At 42.3% G+C, this 16,912-nt stretch overlaps 1 protein-coding gene across 1 annotated transcript; it reads left to right on the top strand.

The window, feature by feature from the left end:
- Positions 1–4,354: 4,354 nt before the first annotated feature.
- CLEC5A (C-type lectin domain containing 5A) lies at positions 4,355–12,360 on the top strand. Its single transcript, XM_061198117.1, is given in 7 exon segments — positions 4,355–4,400; positions 4,403–4,432; positions 5,239–5,298; positions 7,187–7,246; positions 7,560–7,696; positions 10,944–11,050; positions 12,246–12,360. Coding segments are annotated over 7 exon segments (555 nt in total).
- The last annotated feature ends 4,552 nt before the right edge of the window (positions 12,361–16,912 follow it).

The raw sequence follows: 16,912 nt of genomic DNA, 5'->3' as shown, positions 1-16,912 counted from the left end.
TTTATTTCTTTTTCTTCTCTGATTGCTGTGGCTAGGACTTCCAAAACTATGTTGAATAAGAATGGCGAGAGTGGACATCCTTGTCTTGTTCCTGATCTTAGTGGAAATGCTTTCAGTTTTTCACCATTGAGTATGATGCTTGCTGTGGGTTTGTCATATGTGGCCTTTATTATGTTGAGGAAGGTTCCCTCTATGCCCATTTTCTGGAGAGTTTTTATCATAAATGGGTGTTGAATTTTGTCAAAAGCTTTTTCTGCATCTATTGAGATGATCATATGGTTTTTCTTCTTCAATTTGTTAATATGGTGTATCACATTGATTGATTTGCGTATATTGAAGAATCCTTGCATCCCTGGGATAAATCCCACTTAATCATGGTGTATGATCCTTTTAATGTGCTGTTGGATTCTGTTTGCTAGTATTTTGTTCAGGATTTTTGCATCTATGTTCATCAGTGATACTGGTCTATAATTTTCTTTATTTGTGATATCTTTTTCTGGTTTTGGTATCAGGGTAATGGTGGCTTCGTAGAATGAATTTGGGAGTGTTTCTCCCTCTGCAATTTTTTGGAAGAACTTGAGAAGGATCGGTGTTAGCTCTTCTCTAAATATTTGCTAGAATTCGCCTGTGAAGCCATCTGGTCCTGGACTTTTGTTTGCTGGAAGATTTTTAATTATGGTTTCAATTTCATTACTTGTGATAGATCTGTTTACATTTTCTAATTCTTCCTGGTTCAGTCTTGGAAAATTGTACCTTTCCAAGAATTTGTCCATTTCTTCGTGGTTGTCCTTTTTATTGGCATATAGTTGTTTGTAGTAGTCTCTTATAATCCTTTGTATTTCTGCAGTGTCAGTTGTGATTTCTCCTTTTTCATTTCTAATTTTATTGATTTGTGTCCTCTCTCTTTTTGTCTTGATGAGTCTGGCTAAGGGTTTTCAATTTTGTTTATCTTCTCAAAGAACCAACTCTTAGTTTTATTGATCTTTGCTACTGATTTCTTCATTTCTATTTCATTTATTTCTGCTCTGATCTTTATGATTTCTTTCCTTCTACTGACTTTGGGTTTTCTTTGTTCTTCTTTGTCTAGTTGTTTTAAGTGTAAGGTTAGATTGTTTGAGATTTTTCTTGTTTCTTGAGGTGAGACTGAATTGCTATAAACTTCCCTCTTAGCACTGCTTTTGCTGCATCCCATAGGTTTTGGATCATCGTGTTTTCATTGTCATTTGTTTCTATGTATTTTTAAATTTCTTCTGTGATTTCTTCAGTGATCTCTTGGTTATTTAGTAGTGCACTGTTTAGCCTCCATATATTTGTGTTTTTTACAGGTTTTTTTTTCCTGTAATTGATTTCCAATTTCATGGTGTTGTGGTCAGAAAAGATGCTTGATATGATTTCAATTTTCTTAAATTTTCCAAGGCTTGATTTGTGACCCAAGATGTGATCTATCCTGGAGAATGTTCCGTGTGCACTTGAGAAGAAAGTTTATTCTGCCACTTTTGGGTGGAATGTTCTATAAATATCAATTAAATCTATCTGGTCTATTGTGTCATTTAAAGCTTGTGTTTCCTTGTTTATTTTCTGTTTGGATGATCTGTCCGTTGGTGTAAGGGGGGTGTTAAAGTCCCCTACTATTATTGTGTTACCGTCGATTTCTCCTTTCATGGTTGTTAGCATTTGCCTTATATATTGAGGTGCTCCTATGTTGGGTGCATAAACATTTATAATTGTTATGTCTTCTTCTTGGATTGATCCTTTGATCATTATGTAGTGTCCCTCCTTATCTCTTGTAACAGTCTTTATTTTAAAGTCTATTTTATCTGATATGAGTATTACTACTCCAACGTTCTTTTGATTTCCATTTGCATGGAATATCTTTTTCCATCCCTCACTTTCAGTCTGTATGTGTCCCTAGGTCTGAAATGGGTCTCTTGTAGACAGCGTATATATGGGTCTTGTTTTTGTATCCATTCAGCCTGTCTGTATCTTTTGGTTGAGGCATTTAGTCCATTTATGTTCAAGGTTATTAGTGATATGTATGTTCCTATTACCATTTTCTTAATTGTTTTGGGTTTGTTTTTGTGGGTCTTTTTCTTCACTTGTGTTTCCCGCCTAGAGAAGTTTCTTTAGCATTTGTTGTAAAGCTGGTTTGGTGGTGCTGAATTCTCTTAGCTTTTGCTTGTCTGAAAAGCTTTTGTTTTCTCCATCGAATCTGAATGAGATCCTTGCTGGGTAGAGTAATCTTGGTTGTAGGTTTTTCTTTCATCACTTTAAGTATATCCTGCCACTCCCTTCTGGCCTGCAGAGTTTCTCCTGAAAAATCAGCTGATAACCTTATGGGGGTATTCCTTTGTATGTTATTTTTTGGTTTTCCCTTGCTGTTTTTAATAGTTTTTCTTTGAATTTAATTTTTGTTAGTTTGATTAATATGTGTCTTGGTGTGTTTTTCCTAGGGTTTATCCTGTATGGGACTCTCTGCTTCCTGGACTTGGGTGACTATTTCCTTTCCCATGTTAGGGAAGTTTTCGACCATAATTTCTTCAAATATTTTCTCACACCCTTTCTTTTTCTCTTCTTCTTCTGGGACCTCTATAATTCGAATGTTGGTGTGTTTAGTGTTGTCCCAGAGGTCTCTGAGATTTCCATTCTTTTCATTCTTTTTTCTTTATTCTGTTCTTTGGCAGTTATTTCCACCATTTTGTCTTCCAGCTCACTTATTCGTTCTTCTGCCTCAGTTTTTCTGTTATTGATTCCTTCTAGTGTATTTTTCATTTCAGTTATTGTATTGTTTATCTCTGTTTGTTTGTTCTTTAGTTCTTCTAGATCTTTGTTAAACATTTCTTGTATTTTCTCAATCTGTGCCTCCATTCTATTTCTGAGATTCTGGATCATCTTTACTATCATTACTCTGGATAGTTTTTCAGGTAGATTGCCTATCTCCTCTTCATTTATTTGGTCTTGTAGGTTTTCACCTTGCTCCTTCATCTGTGACATATTGTTTTGCCGTCTCATTTTTTTTTTTAATGAGTGGGATTGTGTTCCTGTCTTAATGGTTGTTTCGCCTGAGGCTTCCAACATTGGAGTCTGTAGGCTGTTGGGTAGAGCTGGGTCTTGGTGCTGAGATGAGGACCTCCATGAGACCTCACTCCGATGAATATTCCCTGGGGTCTGAGGTTTTCTGTTGGTCCAGTGGTTCGGACTTGGAGCTTCCACCTCAGGAGCTTCAGCCCAACCCCCGGCTCATGAACCAAGATCCCACAAGCCGCGTGGGGTGGGAAAAAAAAAAAGAGAATAACAAAGTAAAGAATAAAATTAGACTATGAAACTAACAGATATGTTAGAAAGAATATAAAAATAAAAATATAGATGAATCAACAAGCAGAAAGTACATCAGTACCACAATAGTAAAAAAGAGGAGGAGGGAAAAGAAAAAAAAGGGGGGGGTTGGAGGGCGGGGCCTAAGCAAGGGCGAGGTTTGGGCAGTGGGTGGGGCCAATGCTCAGGACCCATAGGGCTGGAAAAGGCCCTGGGGGCTGTGGGGAGTGGGGCTTAGGCTCAAGGAACAGAAGGGTCCCAGGCGTGCCCCCCACCCCTGGGCTCAGACGGCGGGGGGCCTCACCTGGGAGCCCAGCAGGCTTCCTGGGCTCAAGTGGGCAGGGCAATCACCCTCCTCTCCTCTCCTGCTCCCCTGGTCCCGGAGGGCCTCTCCCGCCTGTCTCTCCTGATCTCCCCGGCCTCAGGGGTGTCAATCCTGTCTGGTTTCCACTTATCCTCCCCCCTCAATCTCCCCACATCCTACCAGTTCACTTGGGGGCTCCTCCCATCTCCTTGGGCGTCAGGGTCCCCCACCGGCAGCCAGCAGGTGCCCTAGTTGTGGGGAGACGCTAATTTGGTGTCTTCCCACACCGCCATCTTGACTCCGCCCCTGGCATACTCTTTTGAAGACAAAGACTTTTGAGAGCTGAAATCAGTATGGCCAAGACTACAAATTAAAGTTCCAGGGAACAAGGGTCATTTCAAGGTTAAGGGTTCTCAAAGTCCAGGAGAGGATTTATTTCATCAGACAGAGTTTAGGAGTCCACAAATGGGAACAGGGCTGAGGCCTAGAGCTAGGGATGGTGAAAGAGAGGCAGTACGCCAAGTTCAGAGGCTCCCAATGAGCACAAGATCCTACTTGTCTTCTGGGCATGTGCTGAGTCTCCTCCTTGTACCTATCAGTGTCATGCCTGGCTTCCAAGCCCTTCAAGGGTGCTCTGAGAAAGAGTCTGGCATGTGCCCTGGTGGAAAGAAGGCTTGTCCCAGATTCCAATGCTGATATTGTGCTCTCATGCCCACAGGCCGCCTCATCTCCTGCATCATGAACTGGCACATGATAATCTCTGGGCTTATCGTAGTTGTTTTAAAATTGTTGGAATGACCTTATTTCTGCTTTATTGTGAGTATTTGATCAACCTCTTACCCCAACTCACATTGTTTCGTTCTTTGACTCTTCTCTCAGAATGCAGGGTTGAATATAAAGGTTAAATGCCCAGGTCTTTCCAGCTGAGGGCAACTGACTGCCCTTCTCACTCCCCGACACACACAATGGGTCAGGTTCCTTGGTCTACCTTGGAGATGTAGATAGAACGGACCAGTGTCTGACAGTTAGAACCCCACACAAACCTTTGGCCACTAGAGTATTAGTTGAGTAATCTGACCTGAAGTACTCAGCAGTGCTTGTTATAGTTGCTAAATTTTGAAAATACAGCTCCAGTCCAACCCAATGATAAGCTCTGGGAAGAGCTACATTAAAGGTAATAGGATTTTACTGAGCGAGATATTTTCCTTTATGTACACAGAAACTAATTCATCCAAATGTTCAGAAAAAGAGGCCTCATGTCAAAAGATTTTACTGCAATTGCAGCAAGTAAAATTTTCTCCAGCCTCAGAAGCCAGTGGGGAAAATAAATGAGGAAGGAAATGTGATTTGGAGGCAGCAGTTGGTTAAGAGGTGTCTACCGTATGACCCAATCTAAAGGTGCAATTCCTACCACGTAAGAGAGCGGGAAGAAAATATGGATGTGAATGAGTAAAAATATTCACAGAAAACACATGCACATCTTGACTGACCTGAGTCAGAGAGTTCAACATGTCACATTAACATGTGTCACAGTGCCCTAGCAGCCTCACGGTGATGTCTGTCTGTTATATTCATTGTGCAGCCACCTTTGGGGCTGAGCCAACAGCTGATTTTCTTTTCAGTCCCACAGATTTTTGGCAAAAATAATGTCAGCTTCATTCCTACCGAGAGCTGTGGAACAGGTAATGTGCATGAAAATAATCTCTCCACCCTTCAGGTTTTTTGTGCTAAATTCTTAAAGACCTTTCTCAAGGCCTCCTTTCCCTAGAAATGCAGGAAGGGTTCATCAAGAGCTGCTAATTGTTACAAGATGAATAAGTTCCAAAGCTCCAATGTACAACATGGTGACTATAGTTAACAACACTGTAATATATACAGGGAAGTTGCTAAGAGAGTAGATCTTTAATGTTCTCACTACACACACAAAAAGATAATTACATAAAGTGATGGACGTGTTAACTAACCTTATTGTGTTGATAATTTTGCAATAAATACATGTATCAAATACATGTATCATGCTGTATATCTTAAAATTACACAATATTATATGCCAATTATATCTCAATAAAGCTGGAAAAATAAAATAAATGCAGCACACCCAGAAAAAAAATAATCTTCTAATTAATTCTCTTCCTTTTATAGATGAGAAACCAAGACTAGACTTAGTAAAATTTCAGATCCTCTGTTTTCCTCCTGGGGATGTGCATGATTTGCGTATAATTACTGTAATGTAACGTGAAAGTACTTTATAAACTCCATCATTTAAAGAATTGTTGTAAAGAAACCCATGTCCCCACAACAATAGTCAAAAATTGTATTCAGCACCTTTTTGTGTGCCAAGCAGTATGCCAGACCAAACAGAGAAGGAGACTAAAAACAGGAGATATTAGTCAACTATCACCTATAAAGCACAAAGTACGATGCCAGAAGCTATGGGGGCTACAGATACGAGTGAGGCATGGCTCTCCCTATTAAACCCACCTCCTCTTCAAGCTTTTCCAAGGATCTCCTTCTCACTTGCTCTTAAGGCCTATTACTATACATATCTTTATCAGAAAGATAATTTCTTCTTCATCTTTTTATCAACTGAGGCATCCAGTACAGTGAGCCATATGGAGGAAATGCTCATGAAACATGTATGCAGTTCTGTTCAGTTATAATCCCCAAGTCGTTTCTAATGAAAACCAGGTTATGATATATTACAAAGGACCTTTGAACTGGGGACCGAAATAAAAAGTGAATGCTAACTTGTATGTTTTATTAATATAATTGTCAGTAGCTGATTTGGTGCTCTGGGTAAACTAAACTGGTCTTCAACCACAATGGACAAACAACTGGGCCATTGAGAAGTTTGACCAGCCTCTGAAGCCACTGTAGCTGCCTGCTCGGAGAGCCAGTGTTCCCCCCGAATAATGAGGCCTCTTGGAGGCCTATCAATTCCCCTATTTATATTTAAAGAAATAAATGGACTCTTCTCTGCCCATAGGAAATCTCTGGAATGTCCACCTGCCTCCCTTGTCTGCCAAGAGCTGCTTGTTCTGAATCTAGTTCCAGTTAGCCCAATCCTCAGAGCTGATGAGTGCTGATGAGAGAGAGTCAAGAGCTGCCTGTCAGGATTATGAGTTTTCACATAGGGTTTGGGGCACCAGAAGTGGAGAGAACAGCAAAGATGCTGTGTGGAGCCTGGAGGGGAAGTGCTCCAAACAGCTGTTTGGGGATAACCCCGTCAAAGGTATATATGAGAAAGAAGCGAGAGGTTTCCCTTCTGGTACGAAATTCATCTATTCCTCTTCCTTTCTCCTGCTCTTTTTCTTGGCATGTCACATCTACTGCCACACCAAAAAGAAGACATAAAATAGGACCTGGGGTGTGGGGCAGGCCAAATAATGGTAGGAGTTAGATGGAAGTTTCAAAGAAAGAAAATATCTGAAAAGTTCTAGCACAGAGTGGCTAAGAGCTCTTGTTAATGCCACTGTCCAGAGACAAGAGACACAGTGACCGAACAGCTGCTCTGACATTTGTGTGTTACATTCATCATACAGCTACCTTCAGGTTTTCTTTTCATTTCAGTCCCGCAGATTTTTGGGAGCAGCAATGTCAGCTTCACTCCCACAGAGAGCTACGGAACAGGTAAAAAGTACATGGTTATAACCCCCTGTCCACCTCCAGGTTCTTAAGTACTGAATTCTTAGAGACTTTTCCCATTGTCTCCTTTCTTATGAAACTTTTTTACTCAGTAGGGCCATAAAGACCTTATAAATCATTCCCTTCACGTTATAGAAAGGAAAACAGACTAAAGTGGATGACATTTCTTTCTGAATTGATGATTATTGTATTGATATAATAATTATAAAGAAACCCACATCCTACTGTCTTACTGTCAGTTCCAAAGTTCACACCCAAAACCACTAATCTCATACTCTCTTTTCTTGGATTTCTTTAGCCTGCCCCAACAGATGGGATTTTCATCAAGGGAGATGTTTTTTCTTGTCCATATCTGAATTGTCTTGGAACAACAGCATGAACTATTGCAAAACAAAAGAATCCACTTTGGCCATTGTCAACACGCCCGAGAAACTGGTGAGAGCATTAGAATGGTACAGAAAAGCAGCCCACGTTGCACCAGCCTCAGTGGGTGGATTTGGTGGGGCAATTTGATTTGTGGAGCAGGGGTGGGGTGGGGGTGGGATGGAGAGGGGACTGGCTGAGTCTGGGGGTGGGAGACTCTTCTCAATAGCAGTGGGGTGTGTTCCTCAGGTCCATTGGAGCTAATGAAATCCACACTACTCTATGATCTCTCCCATGCGCAGTGTCCTGGGGACGGGCCAGGACATTTAAAGTACAAGGAATGACCAAATGAGCTGATGTGTATAAAGCTTTTTAAAAACTACAGAATTCTTCACAGATATGAGCTGTTAATATATGATTCCCAGTCAGCCTAATAAATAAGGAAGTTAAGAATTAACAAAATTAGTAATATGAAAAACAAAGAATCAGGTCCTAGAATTGGGATTTCAGTATACAATTATGATTTAAAAAATAGCTAACACTATGTAAAAGCTTTATTTTATTATCTCTTTTGATCCTCATAACAATTCTGAGGAGTTATTATTTATATTTTATATGTGGGAAAACGAGGGCTCAGAAAAATAATTTGATCAAGGTCATACACCTACTAATGACAGCACATGGAACTGAATTGAGATCTAAGTCTAAAACCCACACTCTAATCAATTTTAGACCATAATTTAAGTTAGCTTATAGTTGCCTCTCCTTCAAACCCTAAGTATTTGCTGAGCGCTAGGCATTGTGCTCTTACACAGTATTCTTGCTTCTCTCCCCTCTTTCCCTTCGCCCTTCCTCTAAAAAGTCCTGTGATTGAGAAGAATTTATAAGAAAGTCTTCTGTAAATCTTGGTAATAGGTGCCCAACAAAGAACAGGGATCAGGATGCTATAGCTCCTCTAGGGCTAAGGACCCAAGTGGGAAGGAAAAATGCCTTAAAGTAGAAAACCAAGAGCAAGACAGGGGCAGAAGAGAGAAAAAAAGAAAAGAAGAGCGGAATGGGACAGGAAGTCGATAACCTCTTTTCTTCTACTCAACCCTTAAAAGTTGGAGCATCTCAAATGCCATCGCTGGCATTCTCCACCACTTACGCTCCTGCTAACCCCAGAAAAAGCTTATCACACCAAAGGCTTGCAGATGACCCTTATGTCTGTGTCTCCAGTTCCCTTCTCTAGATCAGACAATGTATCATGTTCCACTTTGATGTTTCAAAAGCACCACAAACTCACCATGTTTAAAACTAAATCAAGTATATTTTACCCCAACTGCTCCTCCTCTTGTATCCCAAATACTGGTGAGTGGTCATGTCACCCAAGATGAAACACTGACAGCTTTCTGGGACTTTGCCTTTTCTCTTCTCTCCTAAATTAGTTTCAAACCAAGTTCTTTCCTTGCTATCCCCACAGCGGATTGTTCAGCTCTCCCCTGGATCTCTTTGGGATTCTTCTAACTCCTCTCCTTGCCCCTAGTTTTGCCCCTTTTTTACCTATCCTCCACAGAACTGACATAATAATATCTCTAAGGCTCTAAACTGTCTGTGACTCTTTCCAAATTGAAGTGAGTTAAAGTCCAGTTTCCCTAACACGACATACAAGGCTTTGTATTGTCCAGCCTCTGCCTTCTCTCCAGTCTTGCCTCAGAACCCACCTCCTTTCTATCTCCGAACCAACCAAATTGAACATCTTGTGGTTCCCCAGATGCTCCAGCCTGCTCTGCTGTCTGCCTGTGATCTGATGCTCCCTCTTCCAGGAAGTCCAATCCTGACCCACACCCTCCCTAGCACTTGCCTGACAACAGCTATCTCCCCAAATCCATCTCAAGTATCATCTCATCTACAGTCTTTCTACAAACCCCCAAATCCACATAGAATTGATCACTGCCTCCTTTCTCCCTGTGCCATATCTAGTACATATTTCCTGGCACTTCACCTGGGACACCTCACTATGCTGGTGAACTCATAGATCTGTGGGTCTTCAACATGCTGGGATCACTGATGTTTTAGAAGTGATGCTAAAATCTGCATCTCTTCCCAGAAACATTACACAAGCACAATATTTTGAATAAAATTCCAGTGGCTTTCTAGATCCCCATAAAACCATCTCTGGCTTCCAGCAAGAGAGTGAAGGGTTAAGAACGCTTGTTTTAGACATGGGTCAGCAAATGGTTTTTTTTAAAGAAATAGTGTATATTTTACGCTTTTCAGATCATGAGTTCTCTGTCACAACTACTTAACAGTGCCATTGTAGCTCAAAAGCAGCTACAGATAATATGTAACGAATCGTCACAGTGTGTTCCATTACTTATAAAAATGAGCTCCAGTCTGGATTTGGCCCGCTGGTCAGAGTTGCCAACCCATTTTAGATCATAATTTCTTTGAGGAGAAACAAATTTATTTCTGCATCTAGAGCCTTGTACAATGCCTGGCACATAACAAACACTCAAAGATGTTTATTAAAAGAGTAGATTTGATCATTAATTTTTTAAAATAATGATATGAGATATTTCAGGGAAGGAGAATATTAGGAAAGGGGAATACAGGCAATAGCCATGGGGATGGAGAGAATATCAAGTGGACTTGGATATCCACTGATCATGGGAGGAATGTGAAGAATACAGGAGGGTCCAGGGGACTCCCAGACTTCTGGCCGGAGTGATCTGTGACTCATTAATTTAATACAGAAACTAAGATGTCTAGGATTAGTGTGAATTTAGCAAATACTCAATAAACACTGATTATTTCTCATGGCATTATCTGCTTTAGCAACACACTTTTAAATCTCCCTGTTTTCCCTTGCCAACTACTCAAGGAATTCACTTGATCCAACCTCAGTTGGAATGCAAAAATTCTGGCAATGAAAACAATCCTATGCAGAGAAGATCAAAGAATTACATATTTGAGCTTACCCTTTTTTAAATGGTACAGTACCCTCCCCCTTCATTTTCAAAGTGTAGTCTCTGGAGGGCATCAGCATCATCTGGGAATTTGTTAGGAATGCAAATTCTTGGTCCCCTACACCAGACCTACTAAACCGGAGCCCAGCAATCTGTGTTTTAACAAGACCTCCAGGTGATCCTGATGCTCTGTGTAAACAGAGAATCACTTCCCTGGGGTTTATGGGGAGCACCAGTGATAGCCAGCGCCAGAGTCCCCTACCAGCCTTCCTTGTTCCCAGAATCAAATATAATCATGGGCCACTGACACAAAGGAGGCAGCAGAAAAGAACTTTCTGTTGAACTGTTTAATTTTTTTTTTTAATTTCTAGAAGTTTCTCCAGGACATAACTGGTGCTGAGAAGTATTTTACTGGCTTACTATACCAGCATACAGAGAAAAGGTGGCACTGGATCAATAACGTCGTGTTTAACGGCAAGTATGTGAATATCCCACGTTTTTCTGGGGATCTTGGTTTGCCTCAAGAGACCAGACCTGAGATTCAGTGGTCTTGCCCTGGAAGAGCACAAAGGCTGAGACTTACCTCTATGTTCTACTCCTCTCCCTTCTTCCAACTCATCTATTCCCAGAGACACATTTTTTGGTAAATTTTTTATTATGGAAAATATCAAACATTTCTAAGTAGAGAGGAGTATTCATTCAACAAATTATTTTGTTCAAATCAGGATCCAAACAAATCCACATACGTACCATGTTTGACATATCTCATAAGTATCTTTTAACCCATAGATCACATTTTATTACTACATTCTTACAAGTTCCCCAGATATGGCTTCTTTATCTAAAGAAAGGTTATTATAGACAACTTGTCTATGCCTTAAAGCTATTGAACTTCAACTCCCAAGAGCTATCTCCTATGTATTAATCCATGGACATAGCCTTAATGGAGAACATGACACTCCCAGTATACCTATGAGGATGGTGAGTCAGACAGAAAGCAAGTAAGTTCCCCAGACTGTAACCGGCCTCTCGCAGAGAGGAGTAAATTAATACTCATTCCGTGTCTACTAAATGCCAGGCACTTTGCTAAGCACTTTACACAAGTCATTTCCTGTAGTATTAATGATGCTATAGAAAAAGGCTTCATTAATCCCCATTTGACAGGTAAATTGAGGATGAGAGGCTTAGAAATGCATTGAATATCACAAAGCCAGGAAGTGGCAGAGCTGCAATTCAACACTACATCCACTTGACTCCAAAACTTATGACCTTTCCATGAAACCAGACTCTTTCCGGTCAGACTTAAAGAGACAGAATGACAGAAAAAGAGGTAGGAAAAGGCCAGCGAAGTTTTTCGTAAAGCCAGCTGGTGTCCAGGAAAGGAAGAGAAATCTCTTTCCTCCTTTTCCTCTTGGTCCTCCTGCTGAAAACATAGTATATCCAGCACTAAAACATTATTTCTGGGAGAAAAGGGGATATATGACCCATAAGATGTTTCTGACCAAACACAGAGTGAGTTAATCCAAGACTGTGAGTCCATAAAAGCTCACAGGAGAGCTGACAGGAAAGCATCAGTTTCAGAGCTGGATTTGGGGATGATGAGGGGGAACCAGACCCAGGAAAAGGCAGGGCTGAAACAATGGGACTTAACCACACTTTCTTTTCCCAATTAGTGTTACCCATCAGGGTCAGAATTTCCACTGTGTGACCATAGGCCTAACAAAGACATTCGATGCTGCATCCTGTGACACCACCTACCGCTGGATCTGTGAGAAGAGGGCCCAATGATGCAGTTCTCTGTGGGCTCTGACAAGATCAACAAATACACTTATGGAGACGGCAAAAGAGAATATTGGCAATTGGGGCCGGTCCAGGAAATACAGAACATCAAATTACTACGTCAGTCTTCCACAGGTCACTGGCAGTGCTCCCTAACGAATCCTCAGGTCTAAAGCACTGGTGCCGCCACAAATATACTTGCATACACACAGCTGAGGCAGACCCCTCATTCTTTTTTTTTTTTCAGCTTCTTCAGACTTCTTTATTAAGGAAAATGTCAACAGGCACAAAAGTAAAGAGGGCAGTGATGTGAATCCCGGGTCCCACCATCCAGCTTCAATATTCAGCAACTCATGGCTGGTCCTGTTGCCTGGGGGACCCCCACCTGCCCCCCTCCTCCCCTTATTACTGGGGACCAGATCCTGGACAGCCTGGCCATCCAACTGGAGATATTTGGGATCCATCTTGAAAGAGTCGGTCTTTTTGTACCGTGTCATTGTGGCTTCTCCTTTGTCTTTGGATGTGGGGTATCTTTTTTGGTGAGTTCCAGTGTCTTCCTGTCGATGACTGTCCAGCAGCTAGTTGTGATTCTGGTGTTCTTGCAAGAGGGAGTGAGAGCACGTCCTTCTACTCTGCCATCTTGGTTCCTCCCCCAGACCCCTCACTCTGAGTCAGCAATTCCCCAAGATCCTATTTCCTGTGAGAGTCACACCCGTGACTCTGGATCTGCACAGGTCAACTAATCAGTGATCCCTTTATCTATACGTCTACTAGTATAGTTTGTTTTGTCCTCAGAGCACATAACCATCCTACCAGGGAGAAACTGCAGATGTGAACATTATTTAGAGAATAGCAAGGATGGAAGAGGGATAAACTCAGCTTCTGGAGCTCACCTTTGTCCCCAAGAGACCCCTGTTCACATGCCCCCCACCCCTGCCTAGGGAGGGACAGCAGAGGCCCTCCTCAGTCTGAACCGAGGCCAGACCTAGGAATGGGCTTGAGAGCTGAGCTTGGAGCAGAGACGACACTGTTCATGGGAATGGAGAGGGGGCCGGGCAGGGCAGGAATCTGCTAGGAAACCCCTTTGAAGACAACCTAACAGCCAAGATGACCAAGCTTCAGAGAACTGAATCTCTGTTCTTCAGCAAAGTCCTAAAGAAACACTCAAGCTAAAAATTTTCTTGATCTTGGCCTGAATCTCCATTTTAATGGATTTTGATTACCTGACCATGTTTGTTGAGTATATTTTAAGAATTTGGAATAGTCTCTTGGGCCCCAGTGGTCACAATATATTCCTGCCTGCAGTTCTAGAGAGACCTTGCTGCCAGGTACAGCCTACCGACCCAAAGACGCCACAGCCTTGCACTAGTTGGTATCACACTGACCCAGGACTGGTCCAGCAGACCAAGGAGTAGAAAAAGAGGAGGGCTGCTCAAGGAGACATTGGGTGGAGACAAGGAGTAGGTATATGGTAGAAAGGGAACACCAGGGATGAATGAAAACCATATGCAGGAGGAAACAGAGTTCATTTGGCCATACTGAAAGAAAGGCAAGAAAAAGGTAGAACAGTCTTGCGGGCATCCTGTTTGTTCTCTGTACTTGCAAGAGGACATCAGCTACAGACTTTCCTCAGTACATGGAAAAGAGAAAAGACATGCATATGTGTTTTAACAAGAATTAAACCACAAGGGGAGATTGTATAAAATTAATGGAAATTATAGTCACCTAAGTAAATTTATGTCTAATAACAATGTACTACAATGATTCTGTACATCACTATATGTGTGTCAAATTAAACTGATGACAGTTTTATATTTTATTACAATACTAAGCTCTGTTCCTATACTCCTAAGCTTCATAATTTTTGGTTAATTAGCATGGCCACTTACAATGTTTAAAAATGAGATAATACATTATGTGTTAGAACTTGTTTAAAGGAGGTTATCAGAAATAATTTGTGTTTTGGTGCAGTGGATGTTGCAATTACATTAGAACTCGATGGAGATACAAGCTCTCTGATGGTGTTAGTGAAGACAAATGCTACAGTGAAGGAGGGGGAGGGTGTATCTGTGGTAAAGAAAAGAATGAACAGGAGGGACCTTCAAGATGGCGGGGGAGTAAGACGTGGAGATCACCTTCCTCCCCACAAATACATCAGAAATACATCTACATGTGGAACAACTCCTACAGAACACCTACTAAATGCTGGCAGAAGATTTCACACTTCCCAAAAGGCAAGAAACTCCCCATGTACCTGGGTAGGGCAAAAGAAAAAAGGAAAAGCAGAGACAAAAGAATAGGGACGGGACCTGCACCTCGGGGAGGGAGCTGTGAAGGAGGAAAAGTTTCCACATGCTAGGAAGTCCCTTCACTGGCGGAGACTGCGGGTGGCAGAGGGGGGAGCTTCGGAGCCACGGAGGAGAGCGCAGCAACAGGGGTGTGGAGGGCAAAGCGGAGAGATTCCCACACAGAGGATCGGTGCCGACCAGCACTCACCAGCCCGAGAGGCTTGTCTGCTCACCCACCGGGGCGGGTGGGGGCTGGGAGCTGAGTCTCGGGCATCGGAGGTCAGATCCCAGGGAGAGGAGCGGGGCTGGCTGCGTGAACACAGACTGAAGGGGGCTACTGCGCCACAGCTAGCCTGGAGGGAGTCCAGGGAAAAATCTGGAACTGCCTAAGAGGCAAGAGACCATTGTTTTGGGGTGCACGAGGAGAGGGGATTCAGAGCAACACCTAAACGAGCTCCAGAGATGGGCACGAGCTGTGGGTATCAGCGCAGGCACCAGAGACCGGCATGAAACTCTAACTCTGCTGCTGCAGCCACCAAGAAGCCCGTGTGCAAGCACAGGTCACTCTCCACACCTCCCCTCCCAGGAGCCTGGGCATCCTGCCACTGCCAGGGTCCCATGATCCAGGGACAACATCCCCAGGAAAACACAAAGCGCCTCAGGCTGTTGCAATGTCATGTGGGCCTCTGCCACAGCAGCCTTGCCCCGCATTCCATACCCCTCCCTACCCCCCCAACCCTGACACCAGCCTGAGTGAGCAGAGGCCCCTAATCAGCCGCTCCTTTAACCCCCTCCTGTCTGGGCGAAGAACAGATGCCCTCAGGCGACCTACACGCAGAGGCGGGGCCAAATCCAAAGCTGAACACCAGGAGCTGTGCGAACAAAGAGAAAGGGAAATCTCTCCATGCAGCCTCAGGAGCAGCGGATTAAATCTCCACAATCAACTTGATGTACCCTGCCTCTGTGGAATACCTGAATAGACAACGAAACATCCCAAAATTGAGGTGGTGGACTTTGGGAGCAACTGTAGACTTGGGGTTTGATTTCTGCACGTAATTTGTTTCTGGTTTTATGTTTATCTTAGTTTAGCATCTAGAGTTTATTATCATTGGTAGATTTGTTTACTGATTTGGTTGCTCTCTTCCTTTTTTTTTTCTTTTATATACATATTTTTTGTTTGTTTGTTTGTTTTCCTTTTTCTCTTTTTGTGAGTGTGTATGTATATGCCTCTTTGTGTGATTTTGTCAGTATAGCTTTGCTTTTACCATTTGCCCTAGGGTTCTGTCTGTTTTGGTTGGTTATTTTTTTAGTATAGTTTTTAGTGCTTGTTATCATTGCTGGATTTGTTTTTTGGTTTGGTTGCTCTCTTCTTTCTTTCTTTTTTTTTAATTACTTTTTTATTTTTTTAATTTATAATAATATTTTTTAAATTTTTTATTTTAATAACTTTATTTTATTCCTTCCTTCCTTCCTTCCTTCCTTTCTTTTTTCTCCCTTTTCTTCTGAGCTGTGTGGCTGACAGGGTCTTGGTGCTCTAGCCGGGTGTCAGGCCTGAGCCCTTAAGGTGGGAGAGCCAAGTTCAAGACACTGGTCCACCTGAGACCTCTGGGCTCCACGTAATATCAAATGGCAAAAGCTCTGCCAGAGATCTCCATCTTAACACTAAGACCCAGGTCCACTCAACGACCAGCAAGCTACAGTGCTGGACACCCTATGCCAATCAACTAGCAAGACAGGAACACAACCCCACCCATTAGCAGAGAGGCTACCTAAAATCATAATAAGGTCACAGACACCCCAAAACACACCATCGGATGCAGTCCTGACCACCAGAAAGACAAGATCCAGCCTCATCCACCAGAACACAGCACCAGTCCCCTCCACCAGGAAGCCTACACAACCCACTGAACCAACATACCACTGGGGGCAGACATCAAAAACAAAGGGAACTACGAACCTGCAGCCTGCGAAAAGGAGACACCAAACACAGTAAGTTACGCAAGTTAAGTAAGTTAAGCAAAATGAGAAGACAGAAAAATACACAGCAGATGAAGGAGCAAGGTAAAAACCTATCAGAACAAACAAATGAAGAGGAAATAGGCCGTCTACCTGAAAAAGAATTCAGAATAATGATAGTAAAGATGATCCAAAACCTTAGATACAGAATGGAGAAAATACAAGAAACATTTAACAAGGACCTACAAGAACTAAAGAGCAAACAAACAATGATGAACAACACAATAAATGAAATTAAAAATTCTCTAGAAGGAATC

Source organism: Eubalaena glacialis, chromosome 8, assembly GCF_028564815.1.
Source record: "Eubalaena glacialis isolate mEubGla1 chromosome 8, mEubGla1.1.hap2.+ XY, whole genome shotgun sequence".
NCBI classification, from domain to species: Eukaryota; Metazoa; Chordata; class Mammalia; order Artiodactyla; family Balaenidae; genus Eubalaena; species Eubalaena glacialis.
The sequence above is the reverse complement of the archived record's forward strand: the minus strand, read 5'-3'. Positions and strand labels throughout refer to the sequence as shown.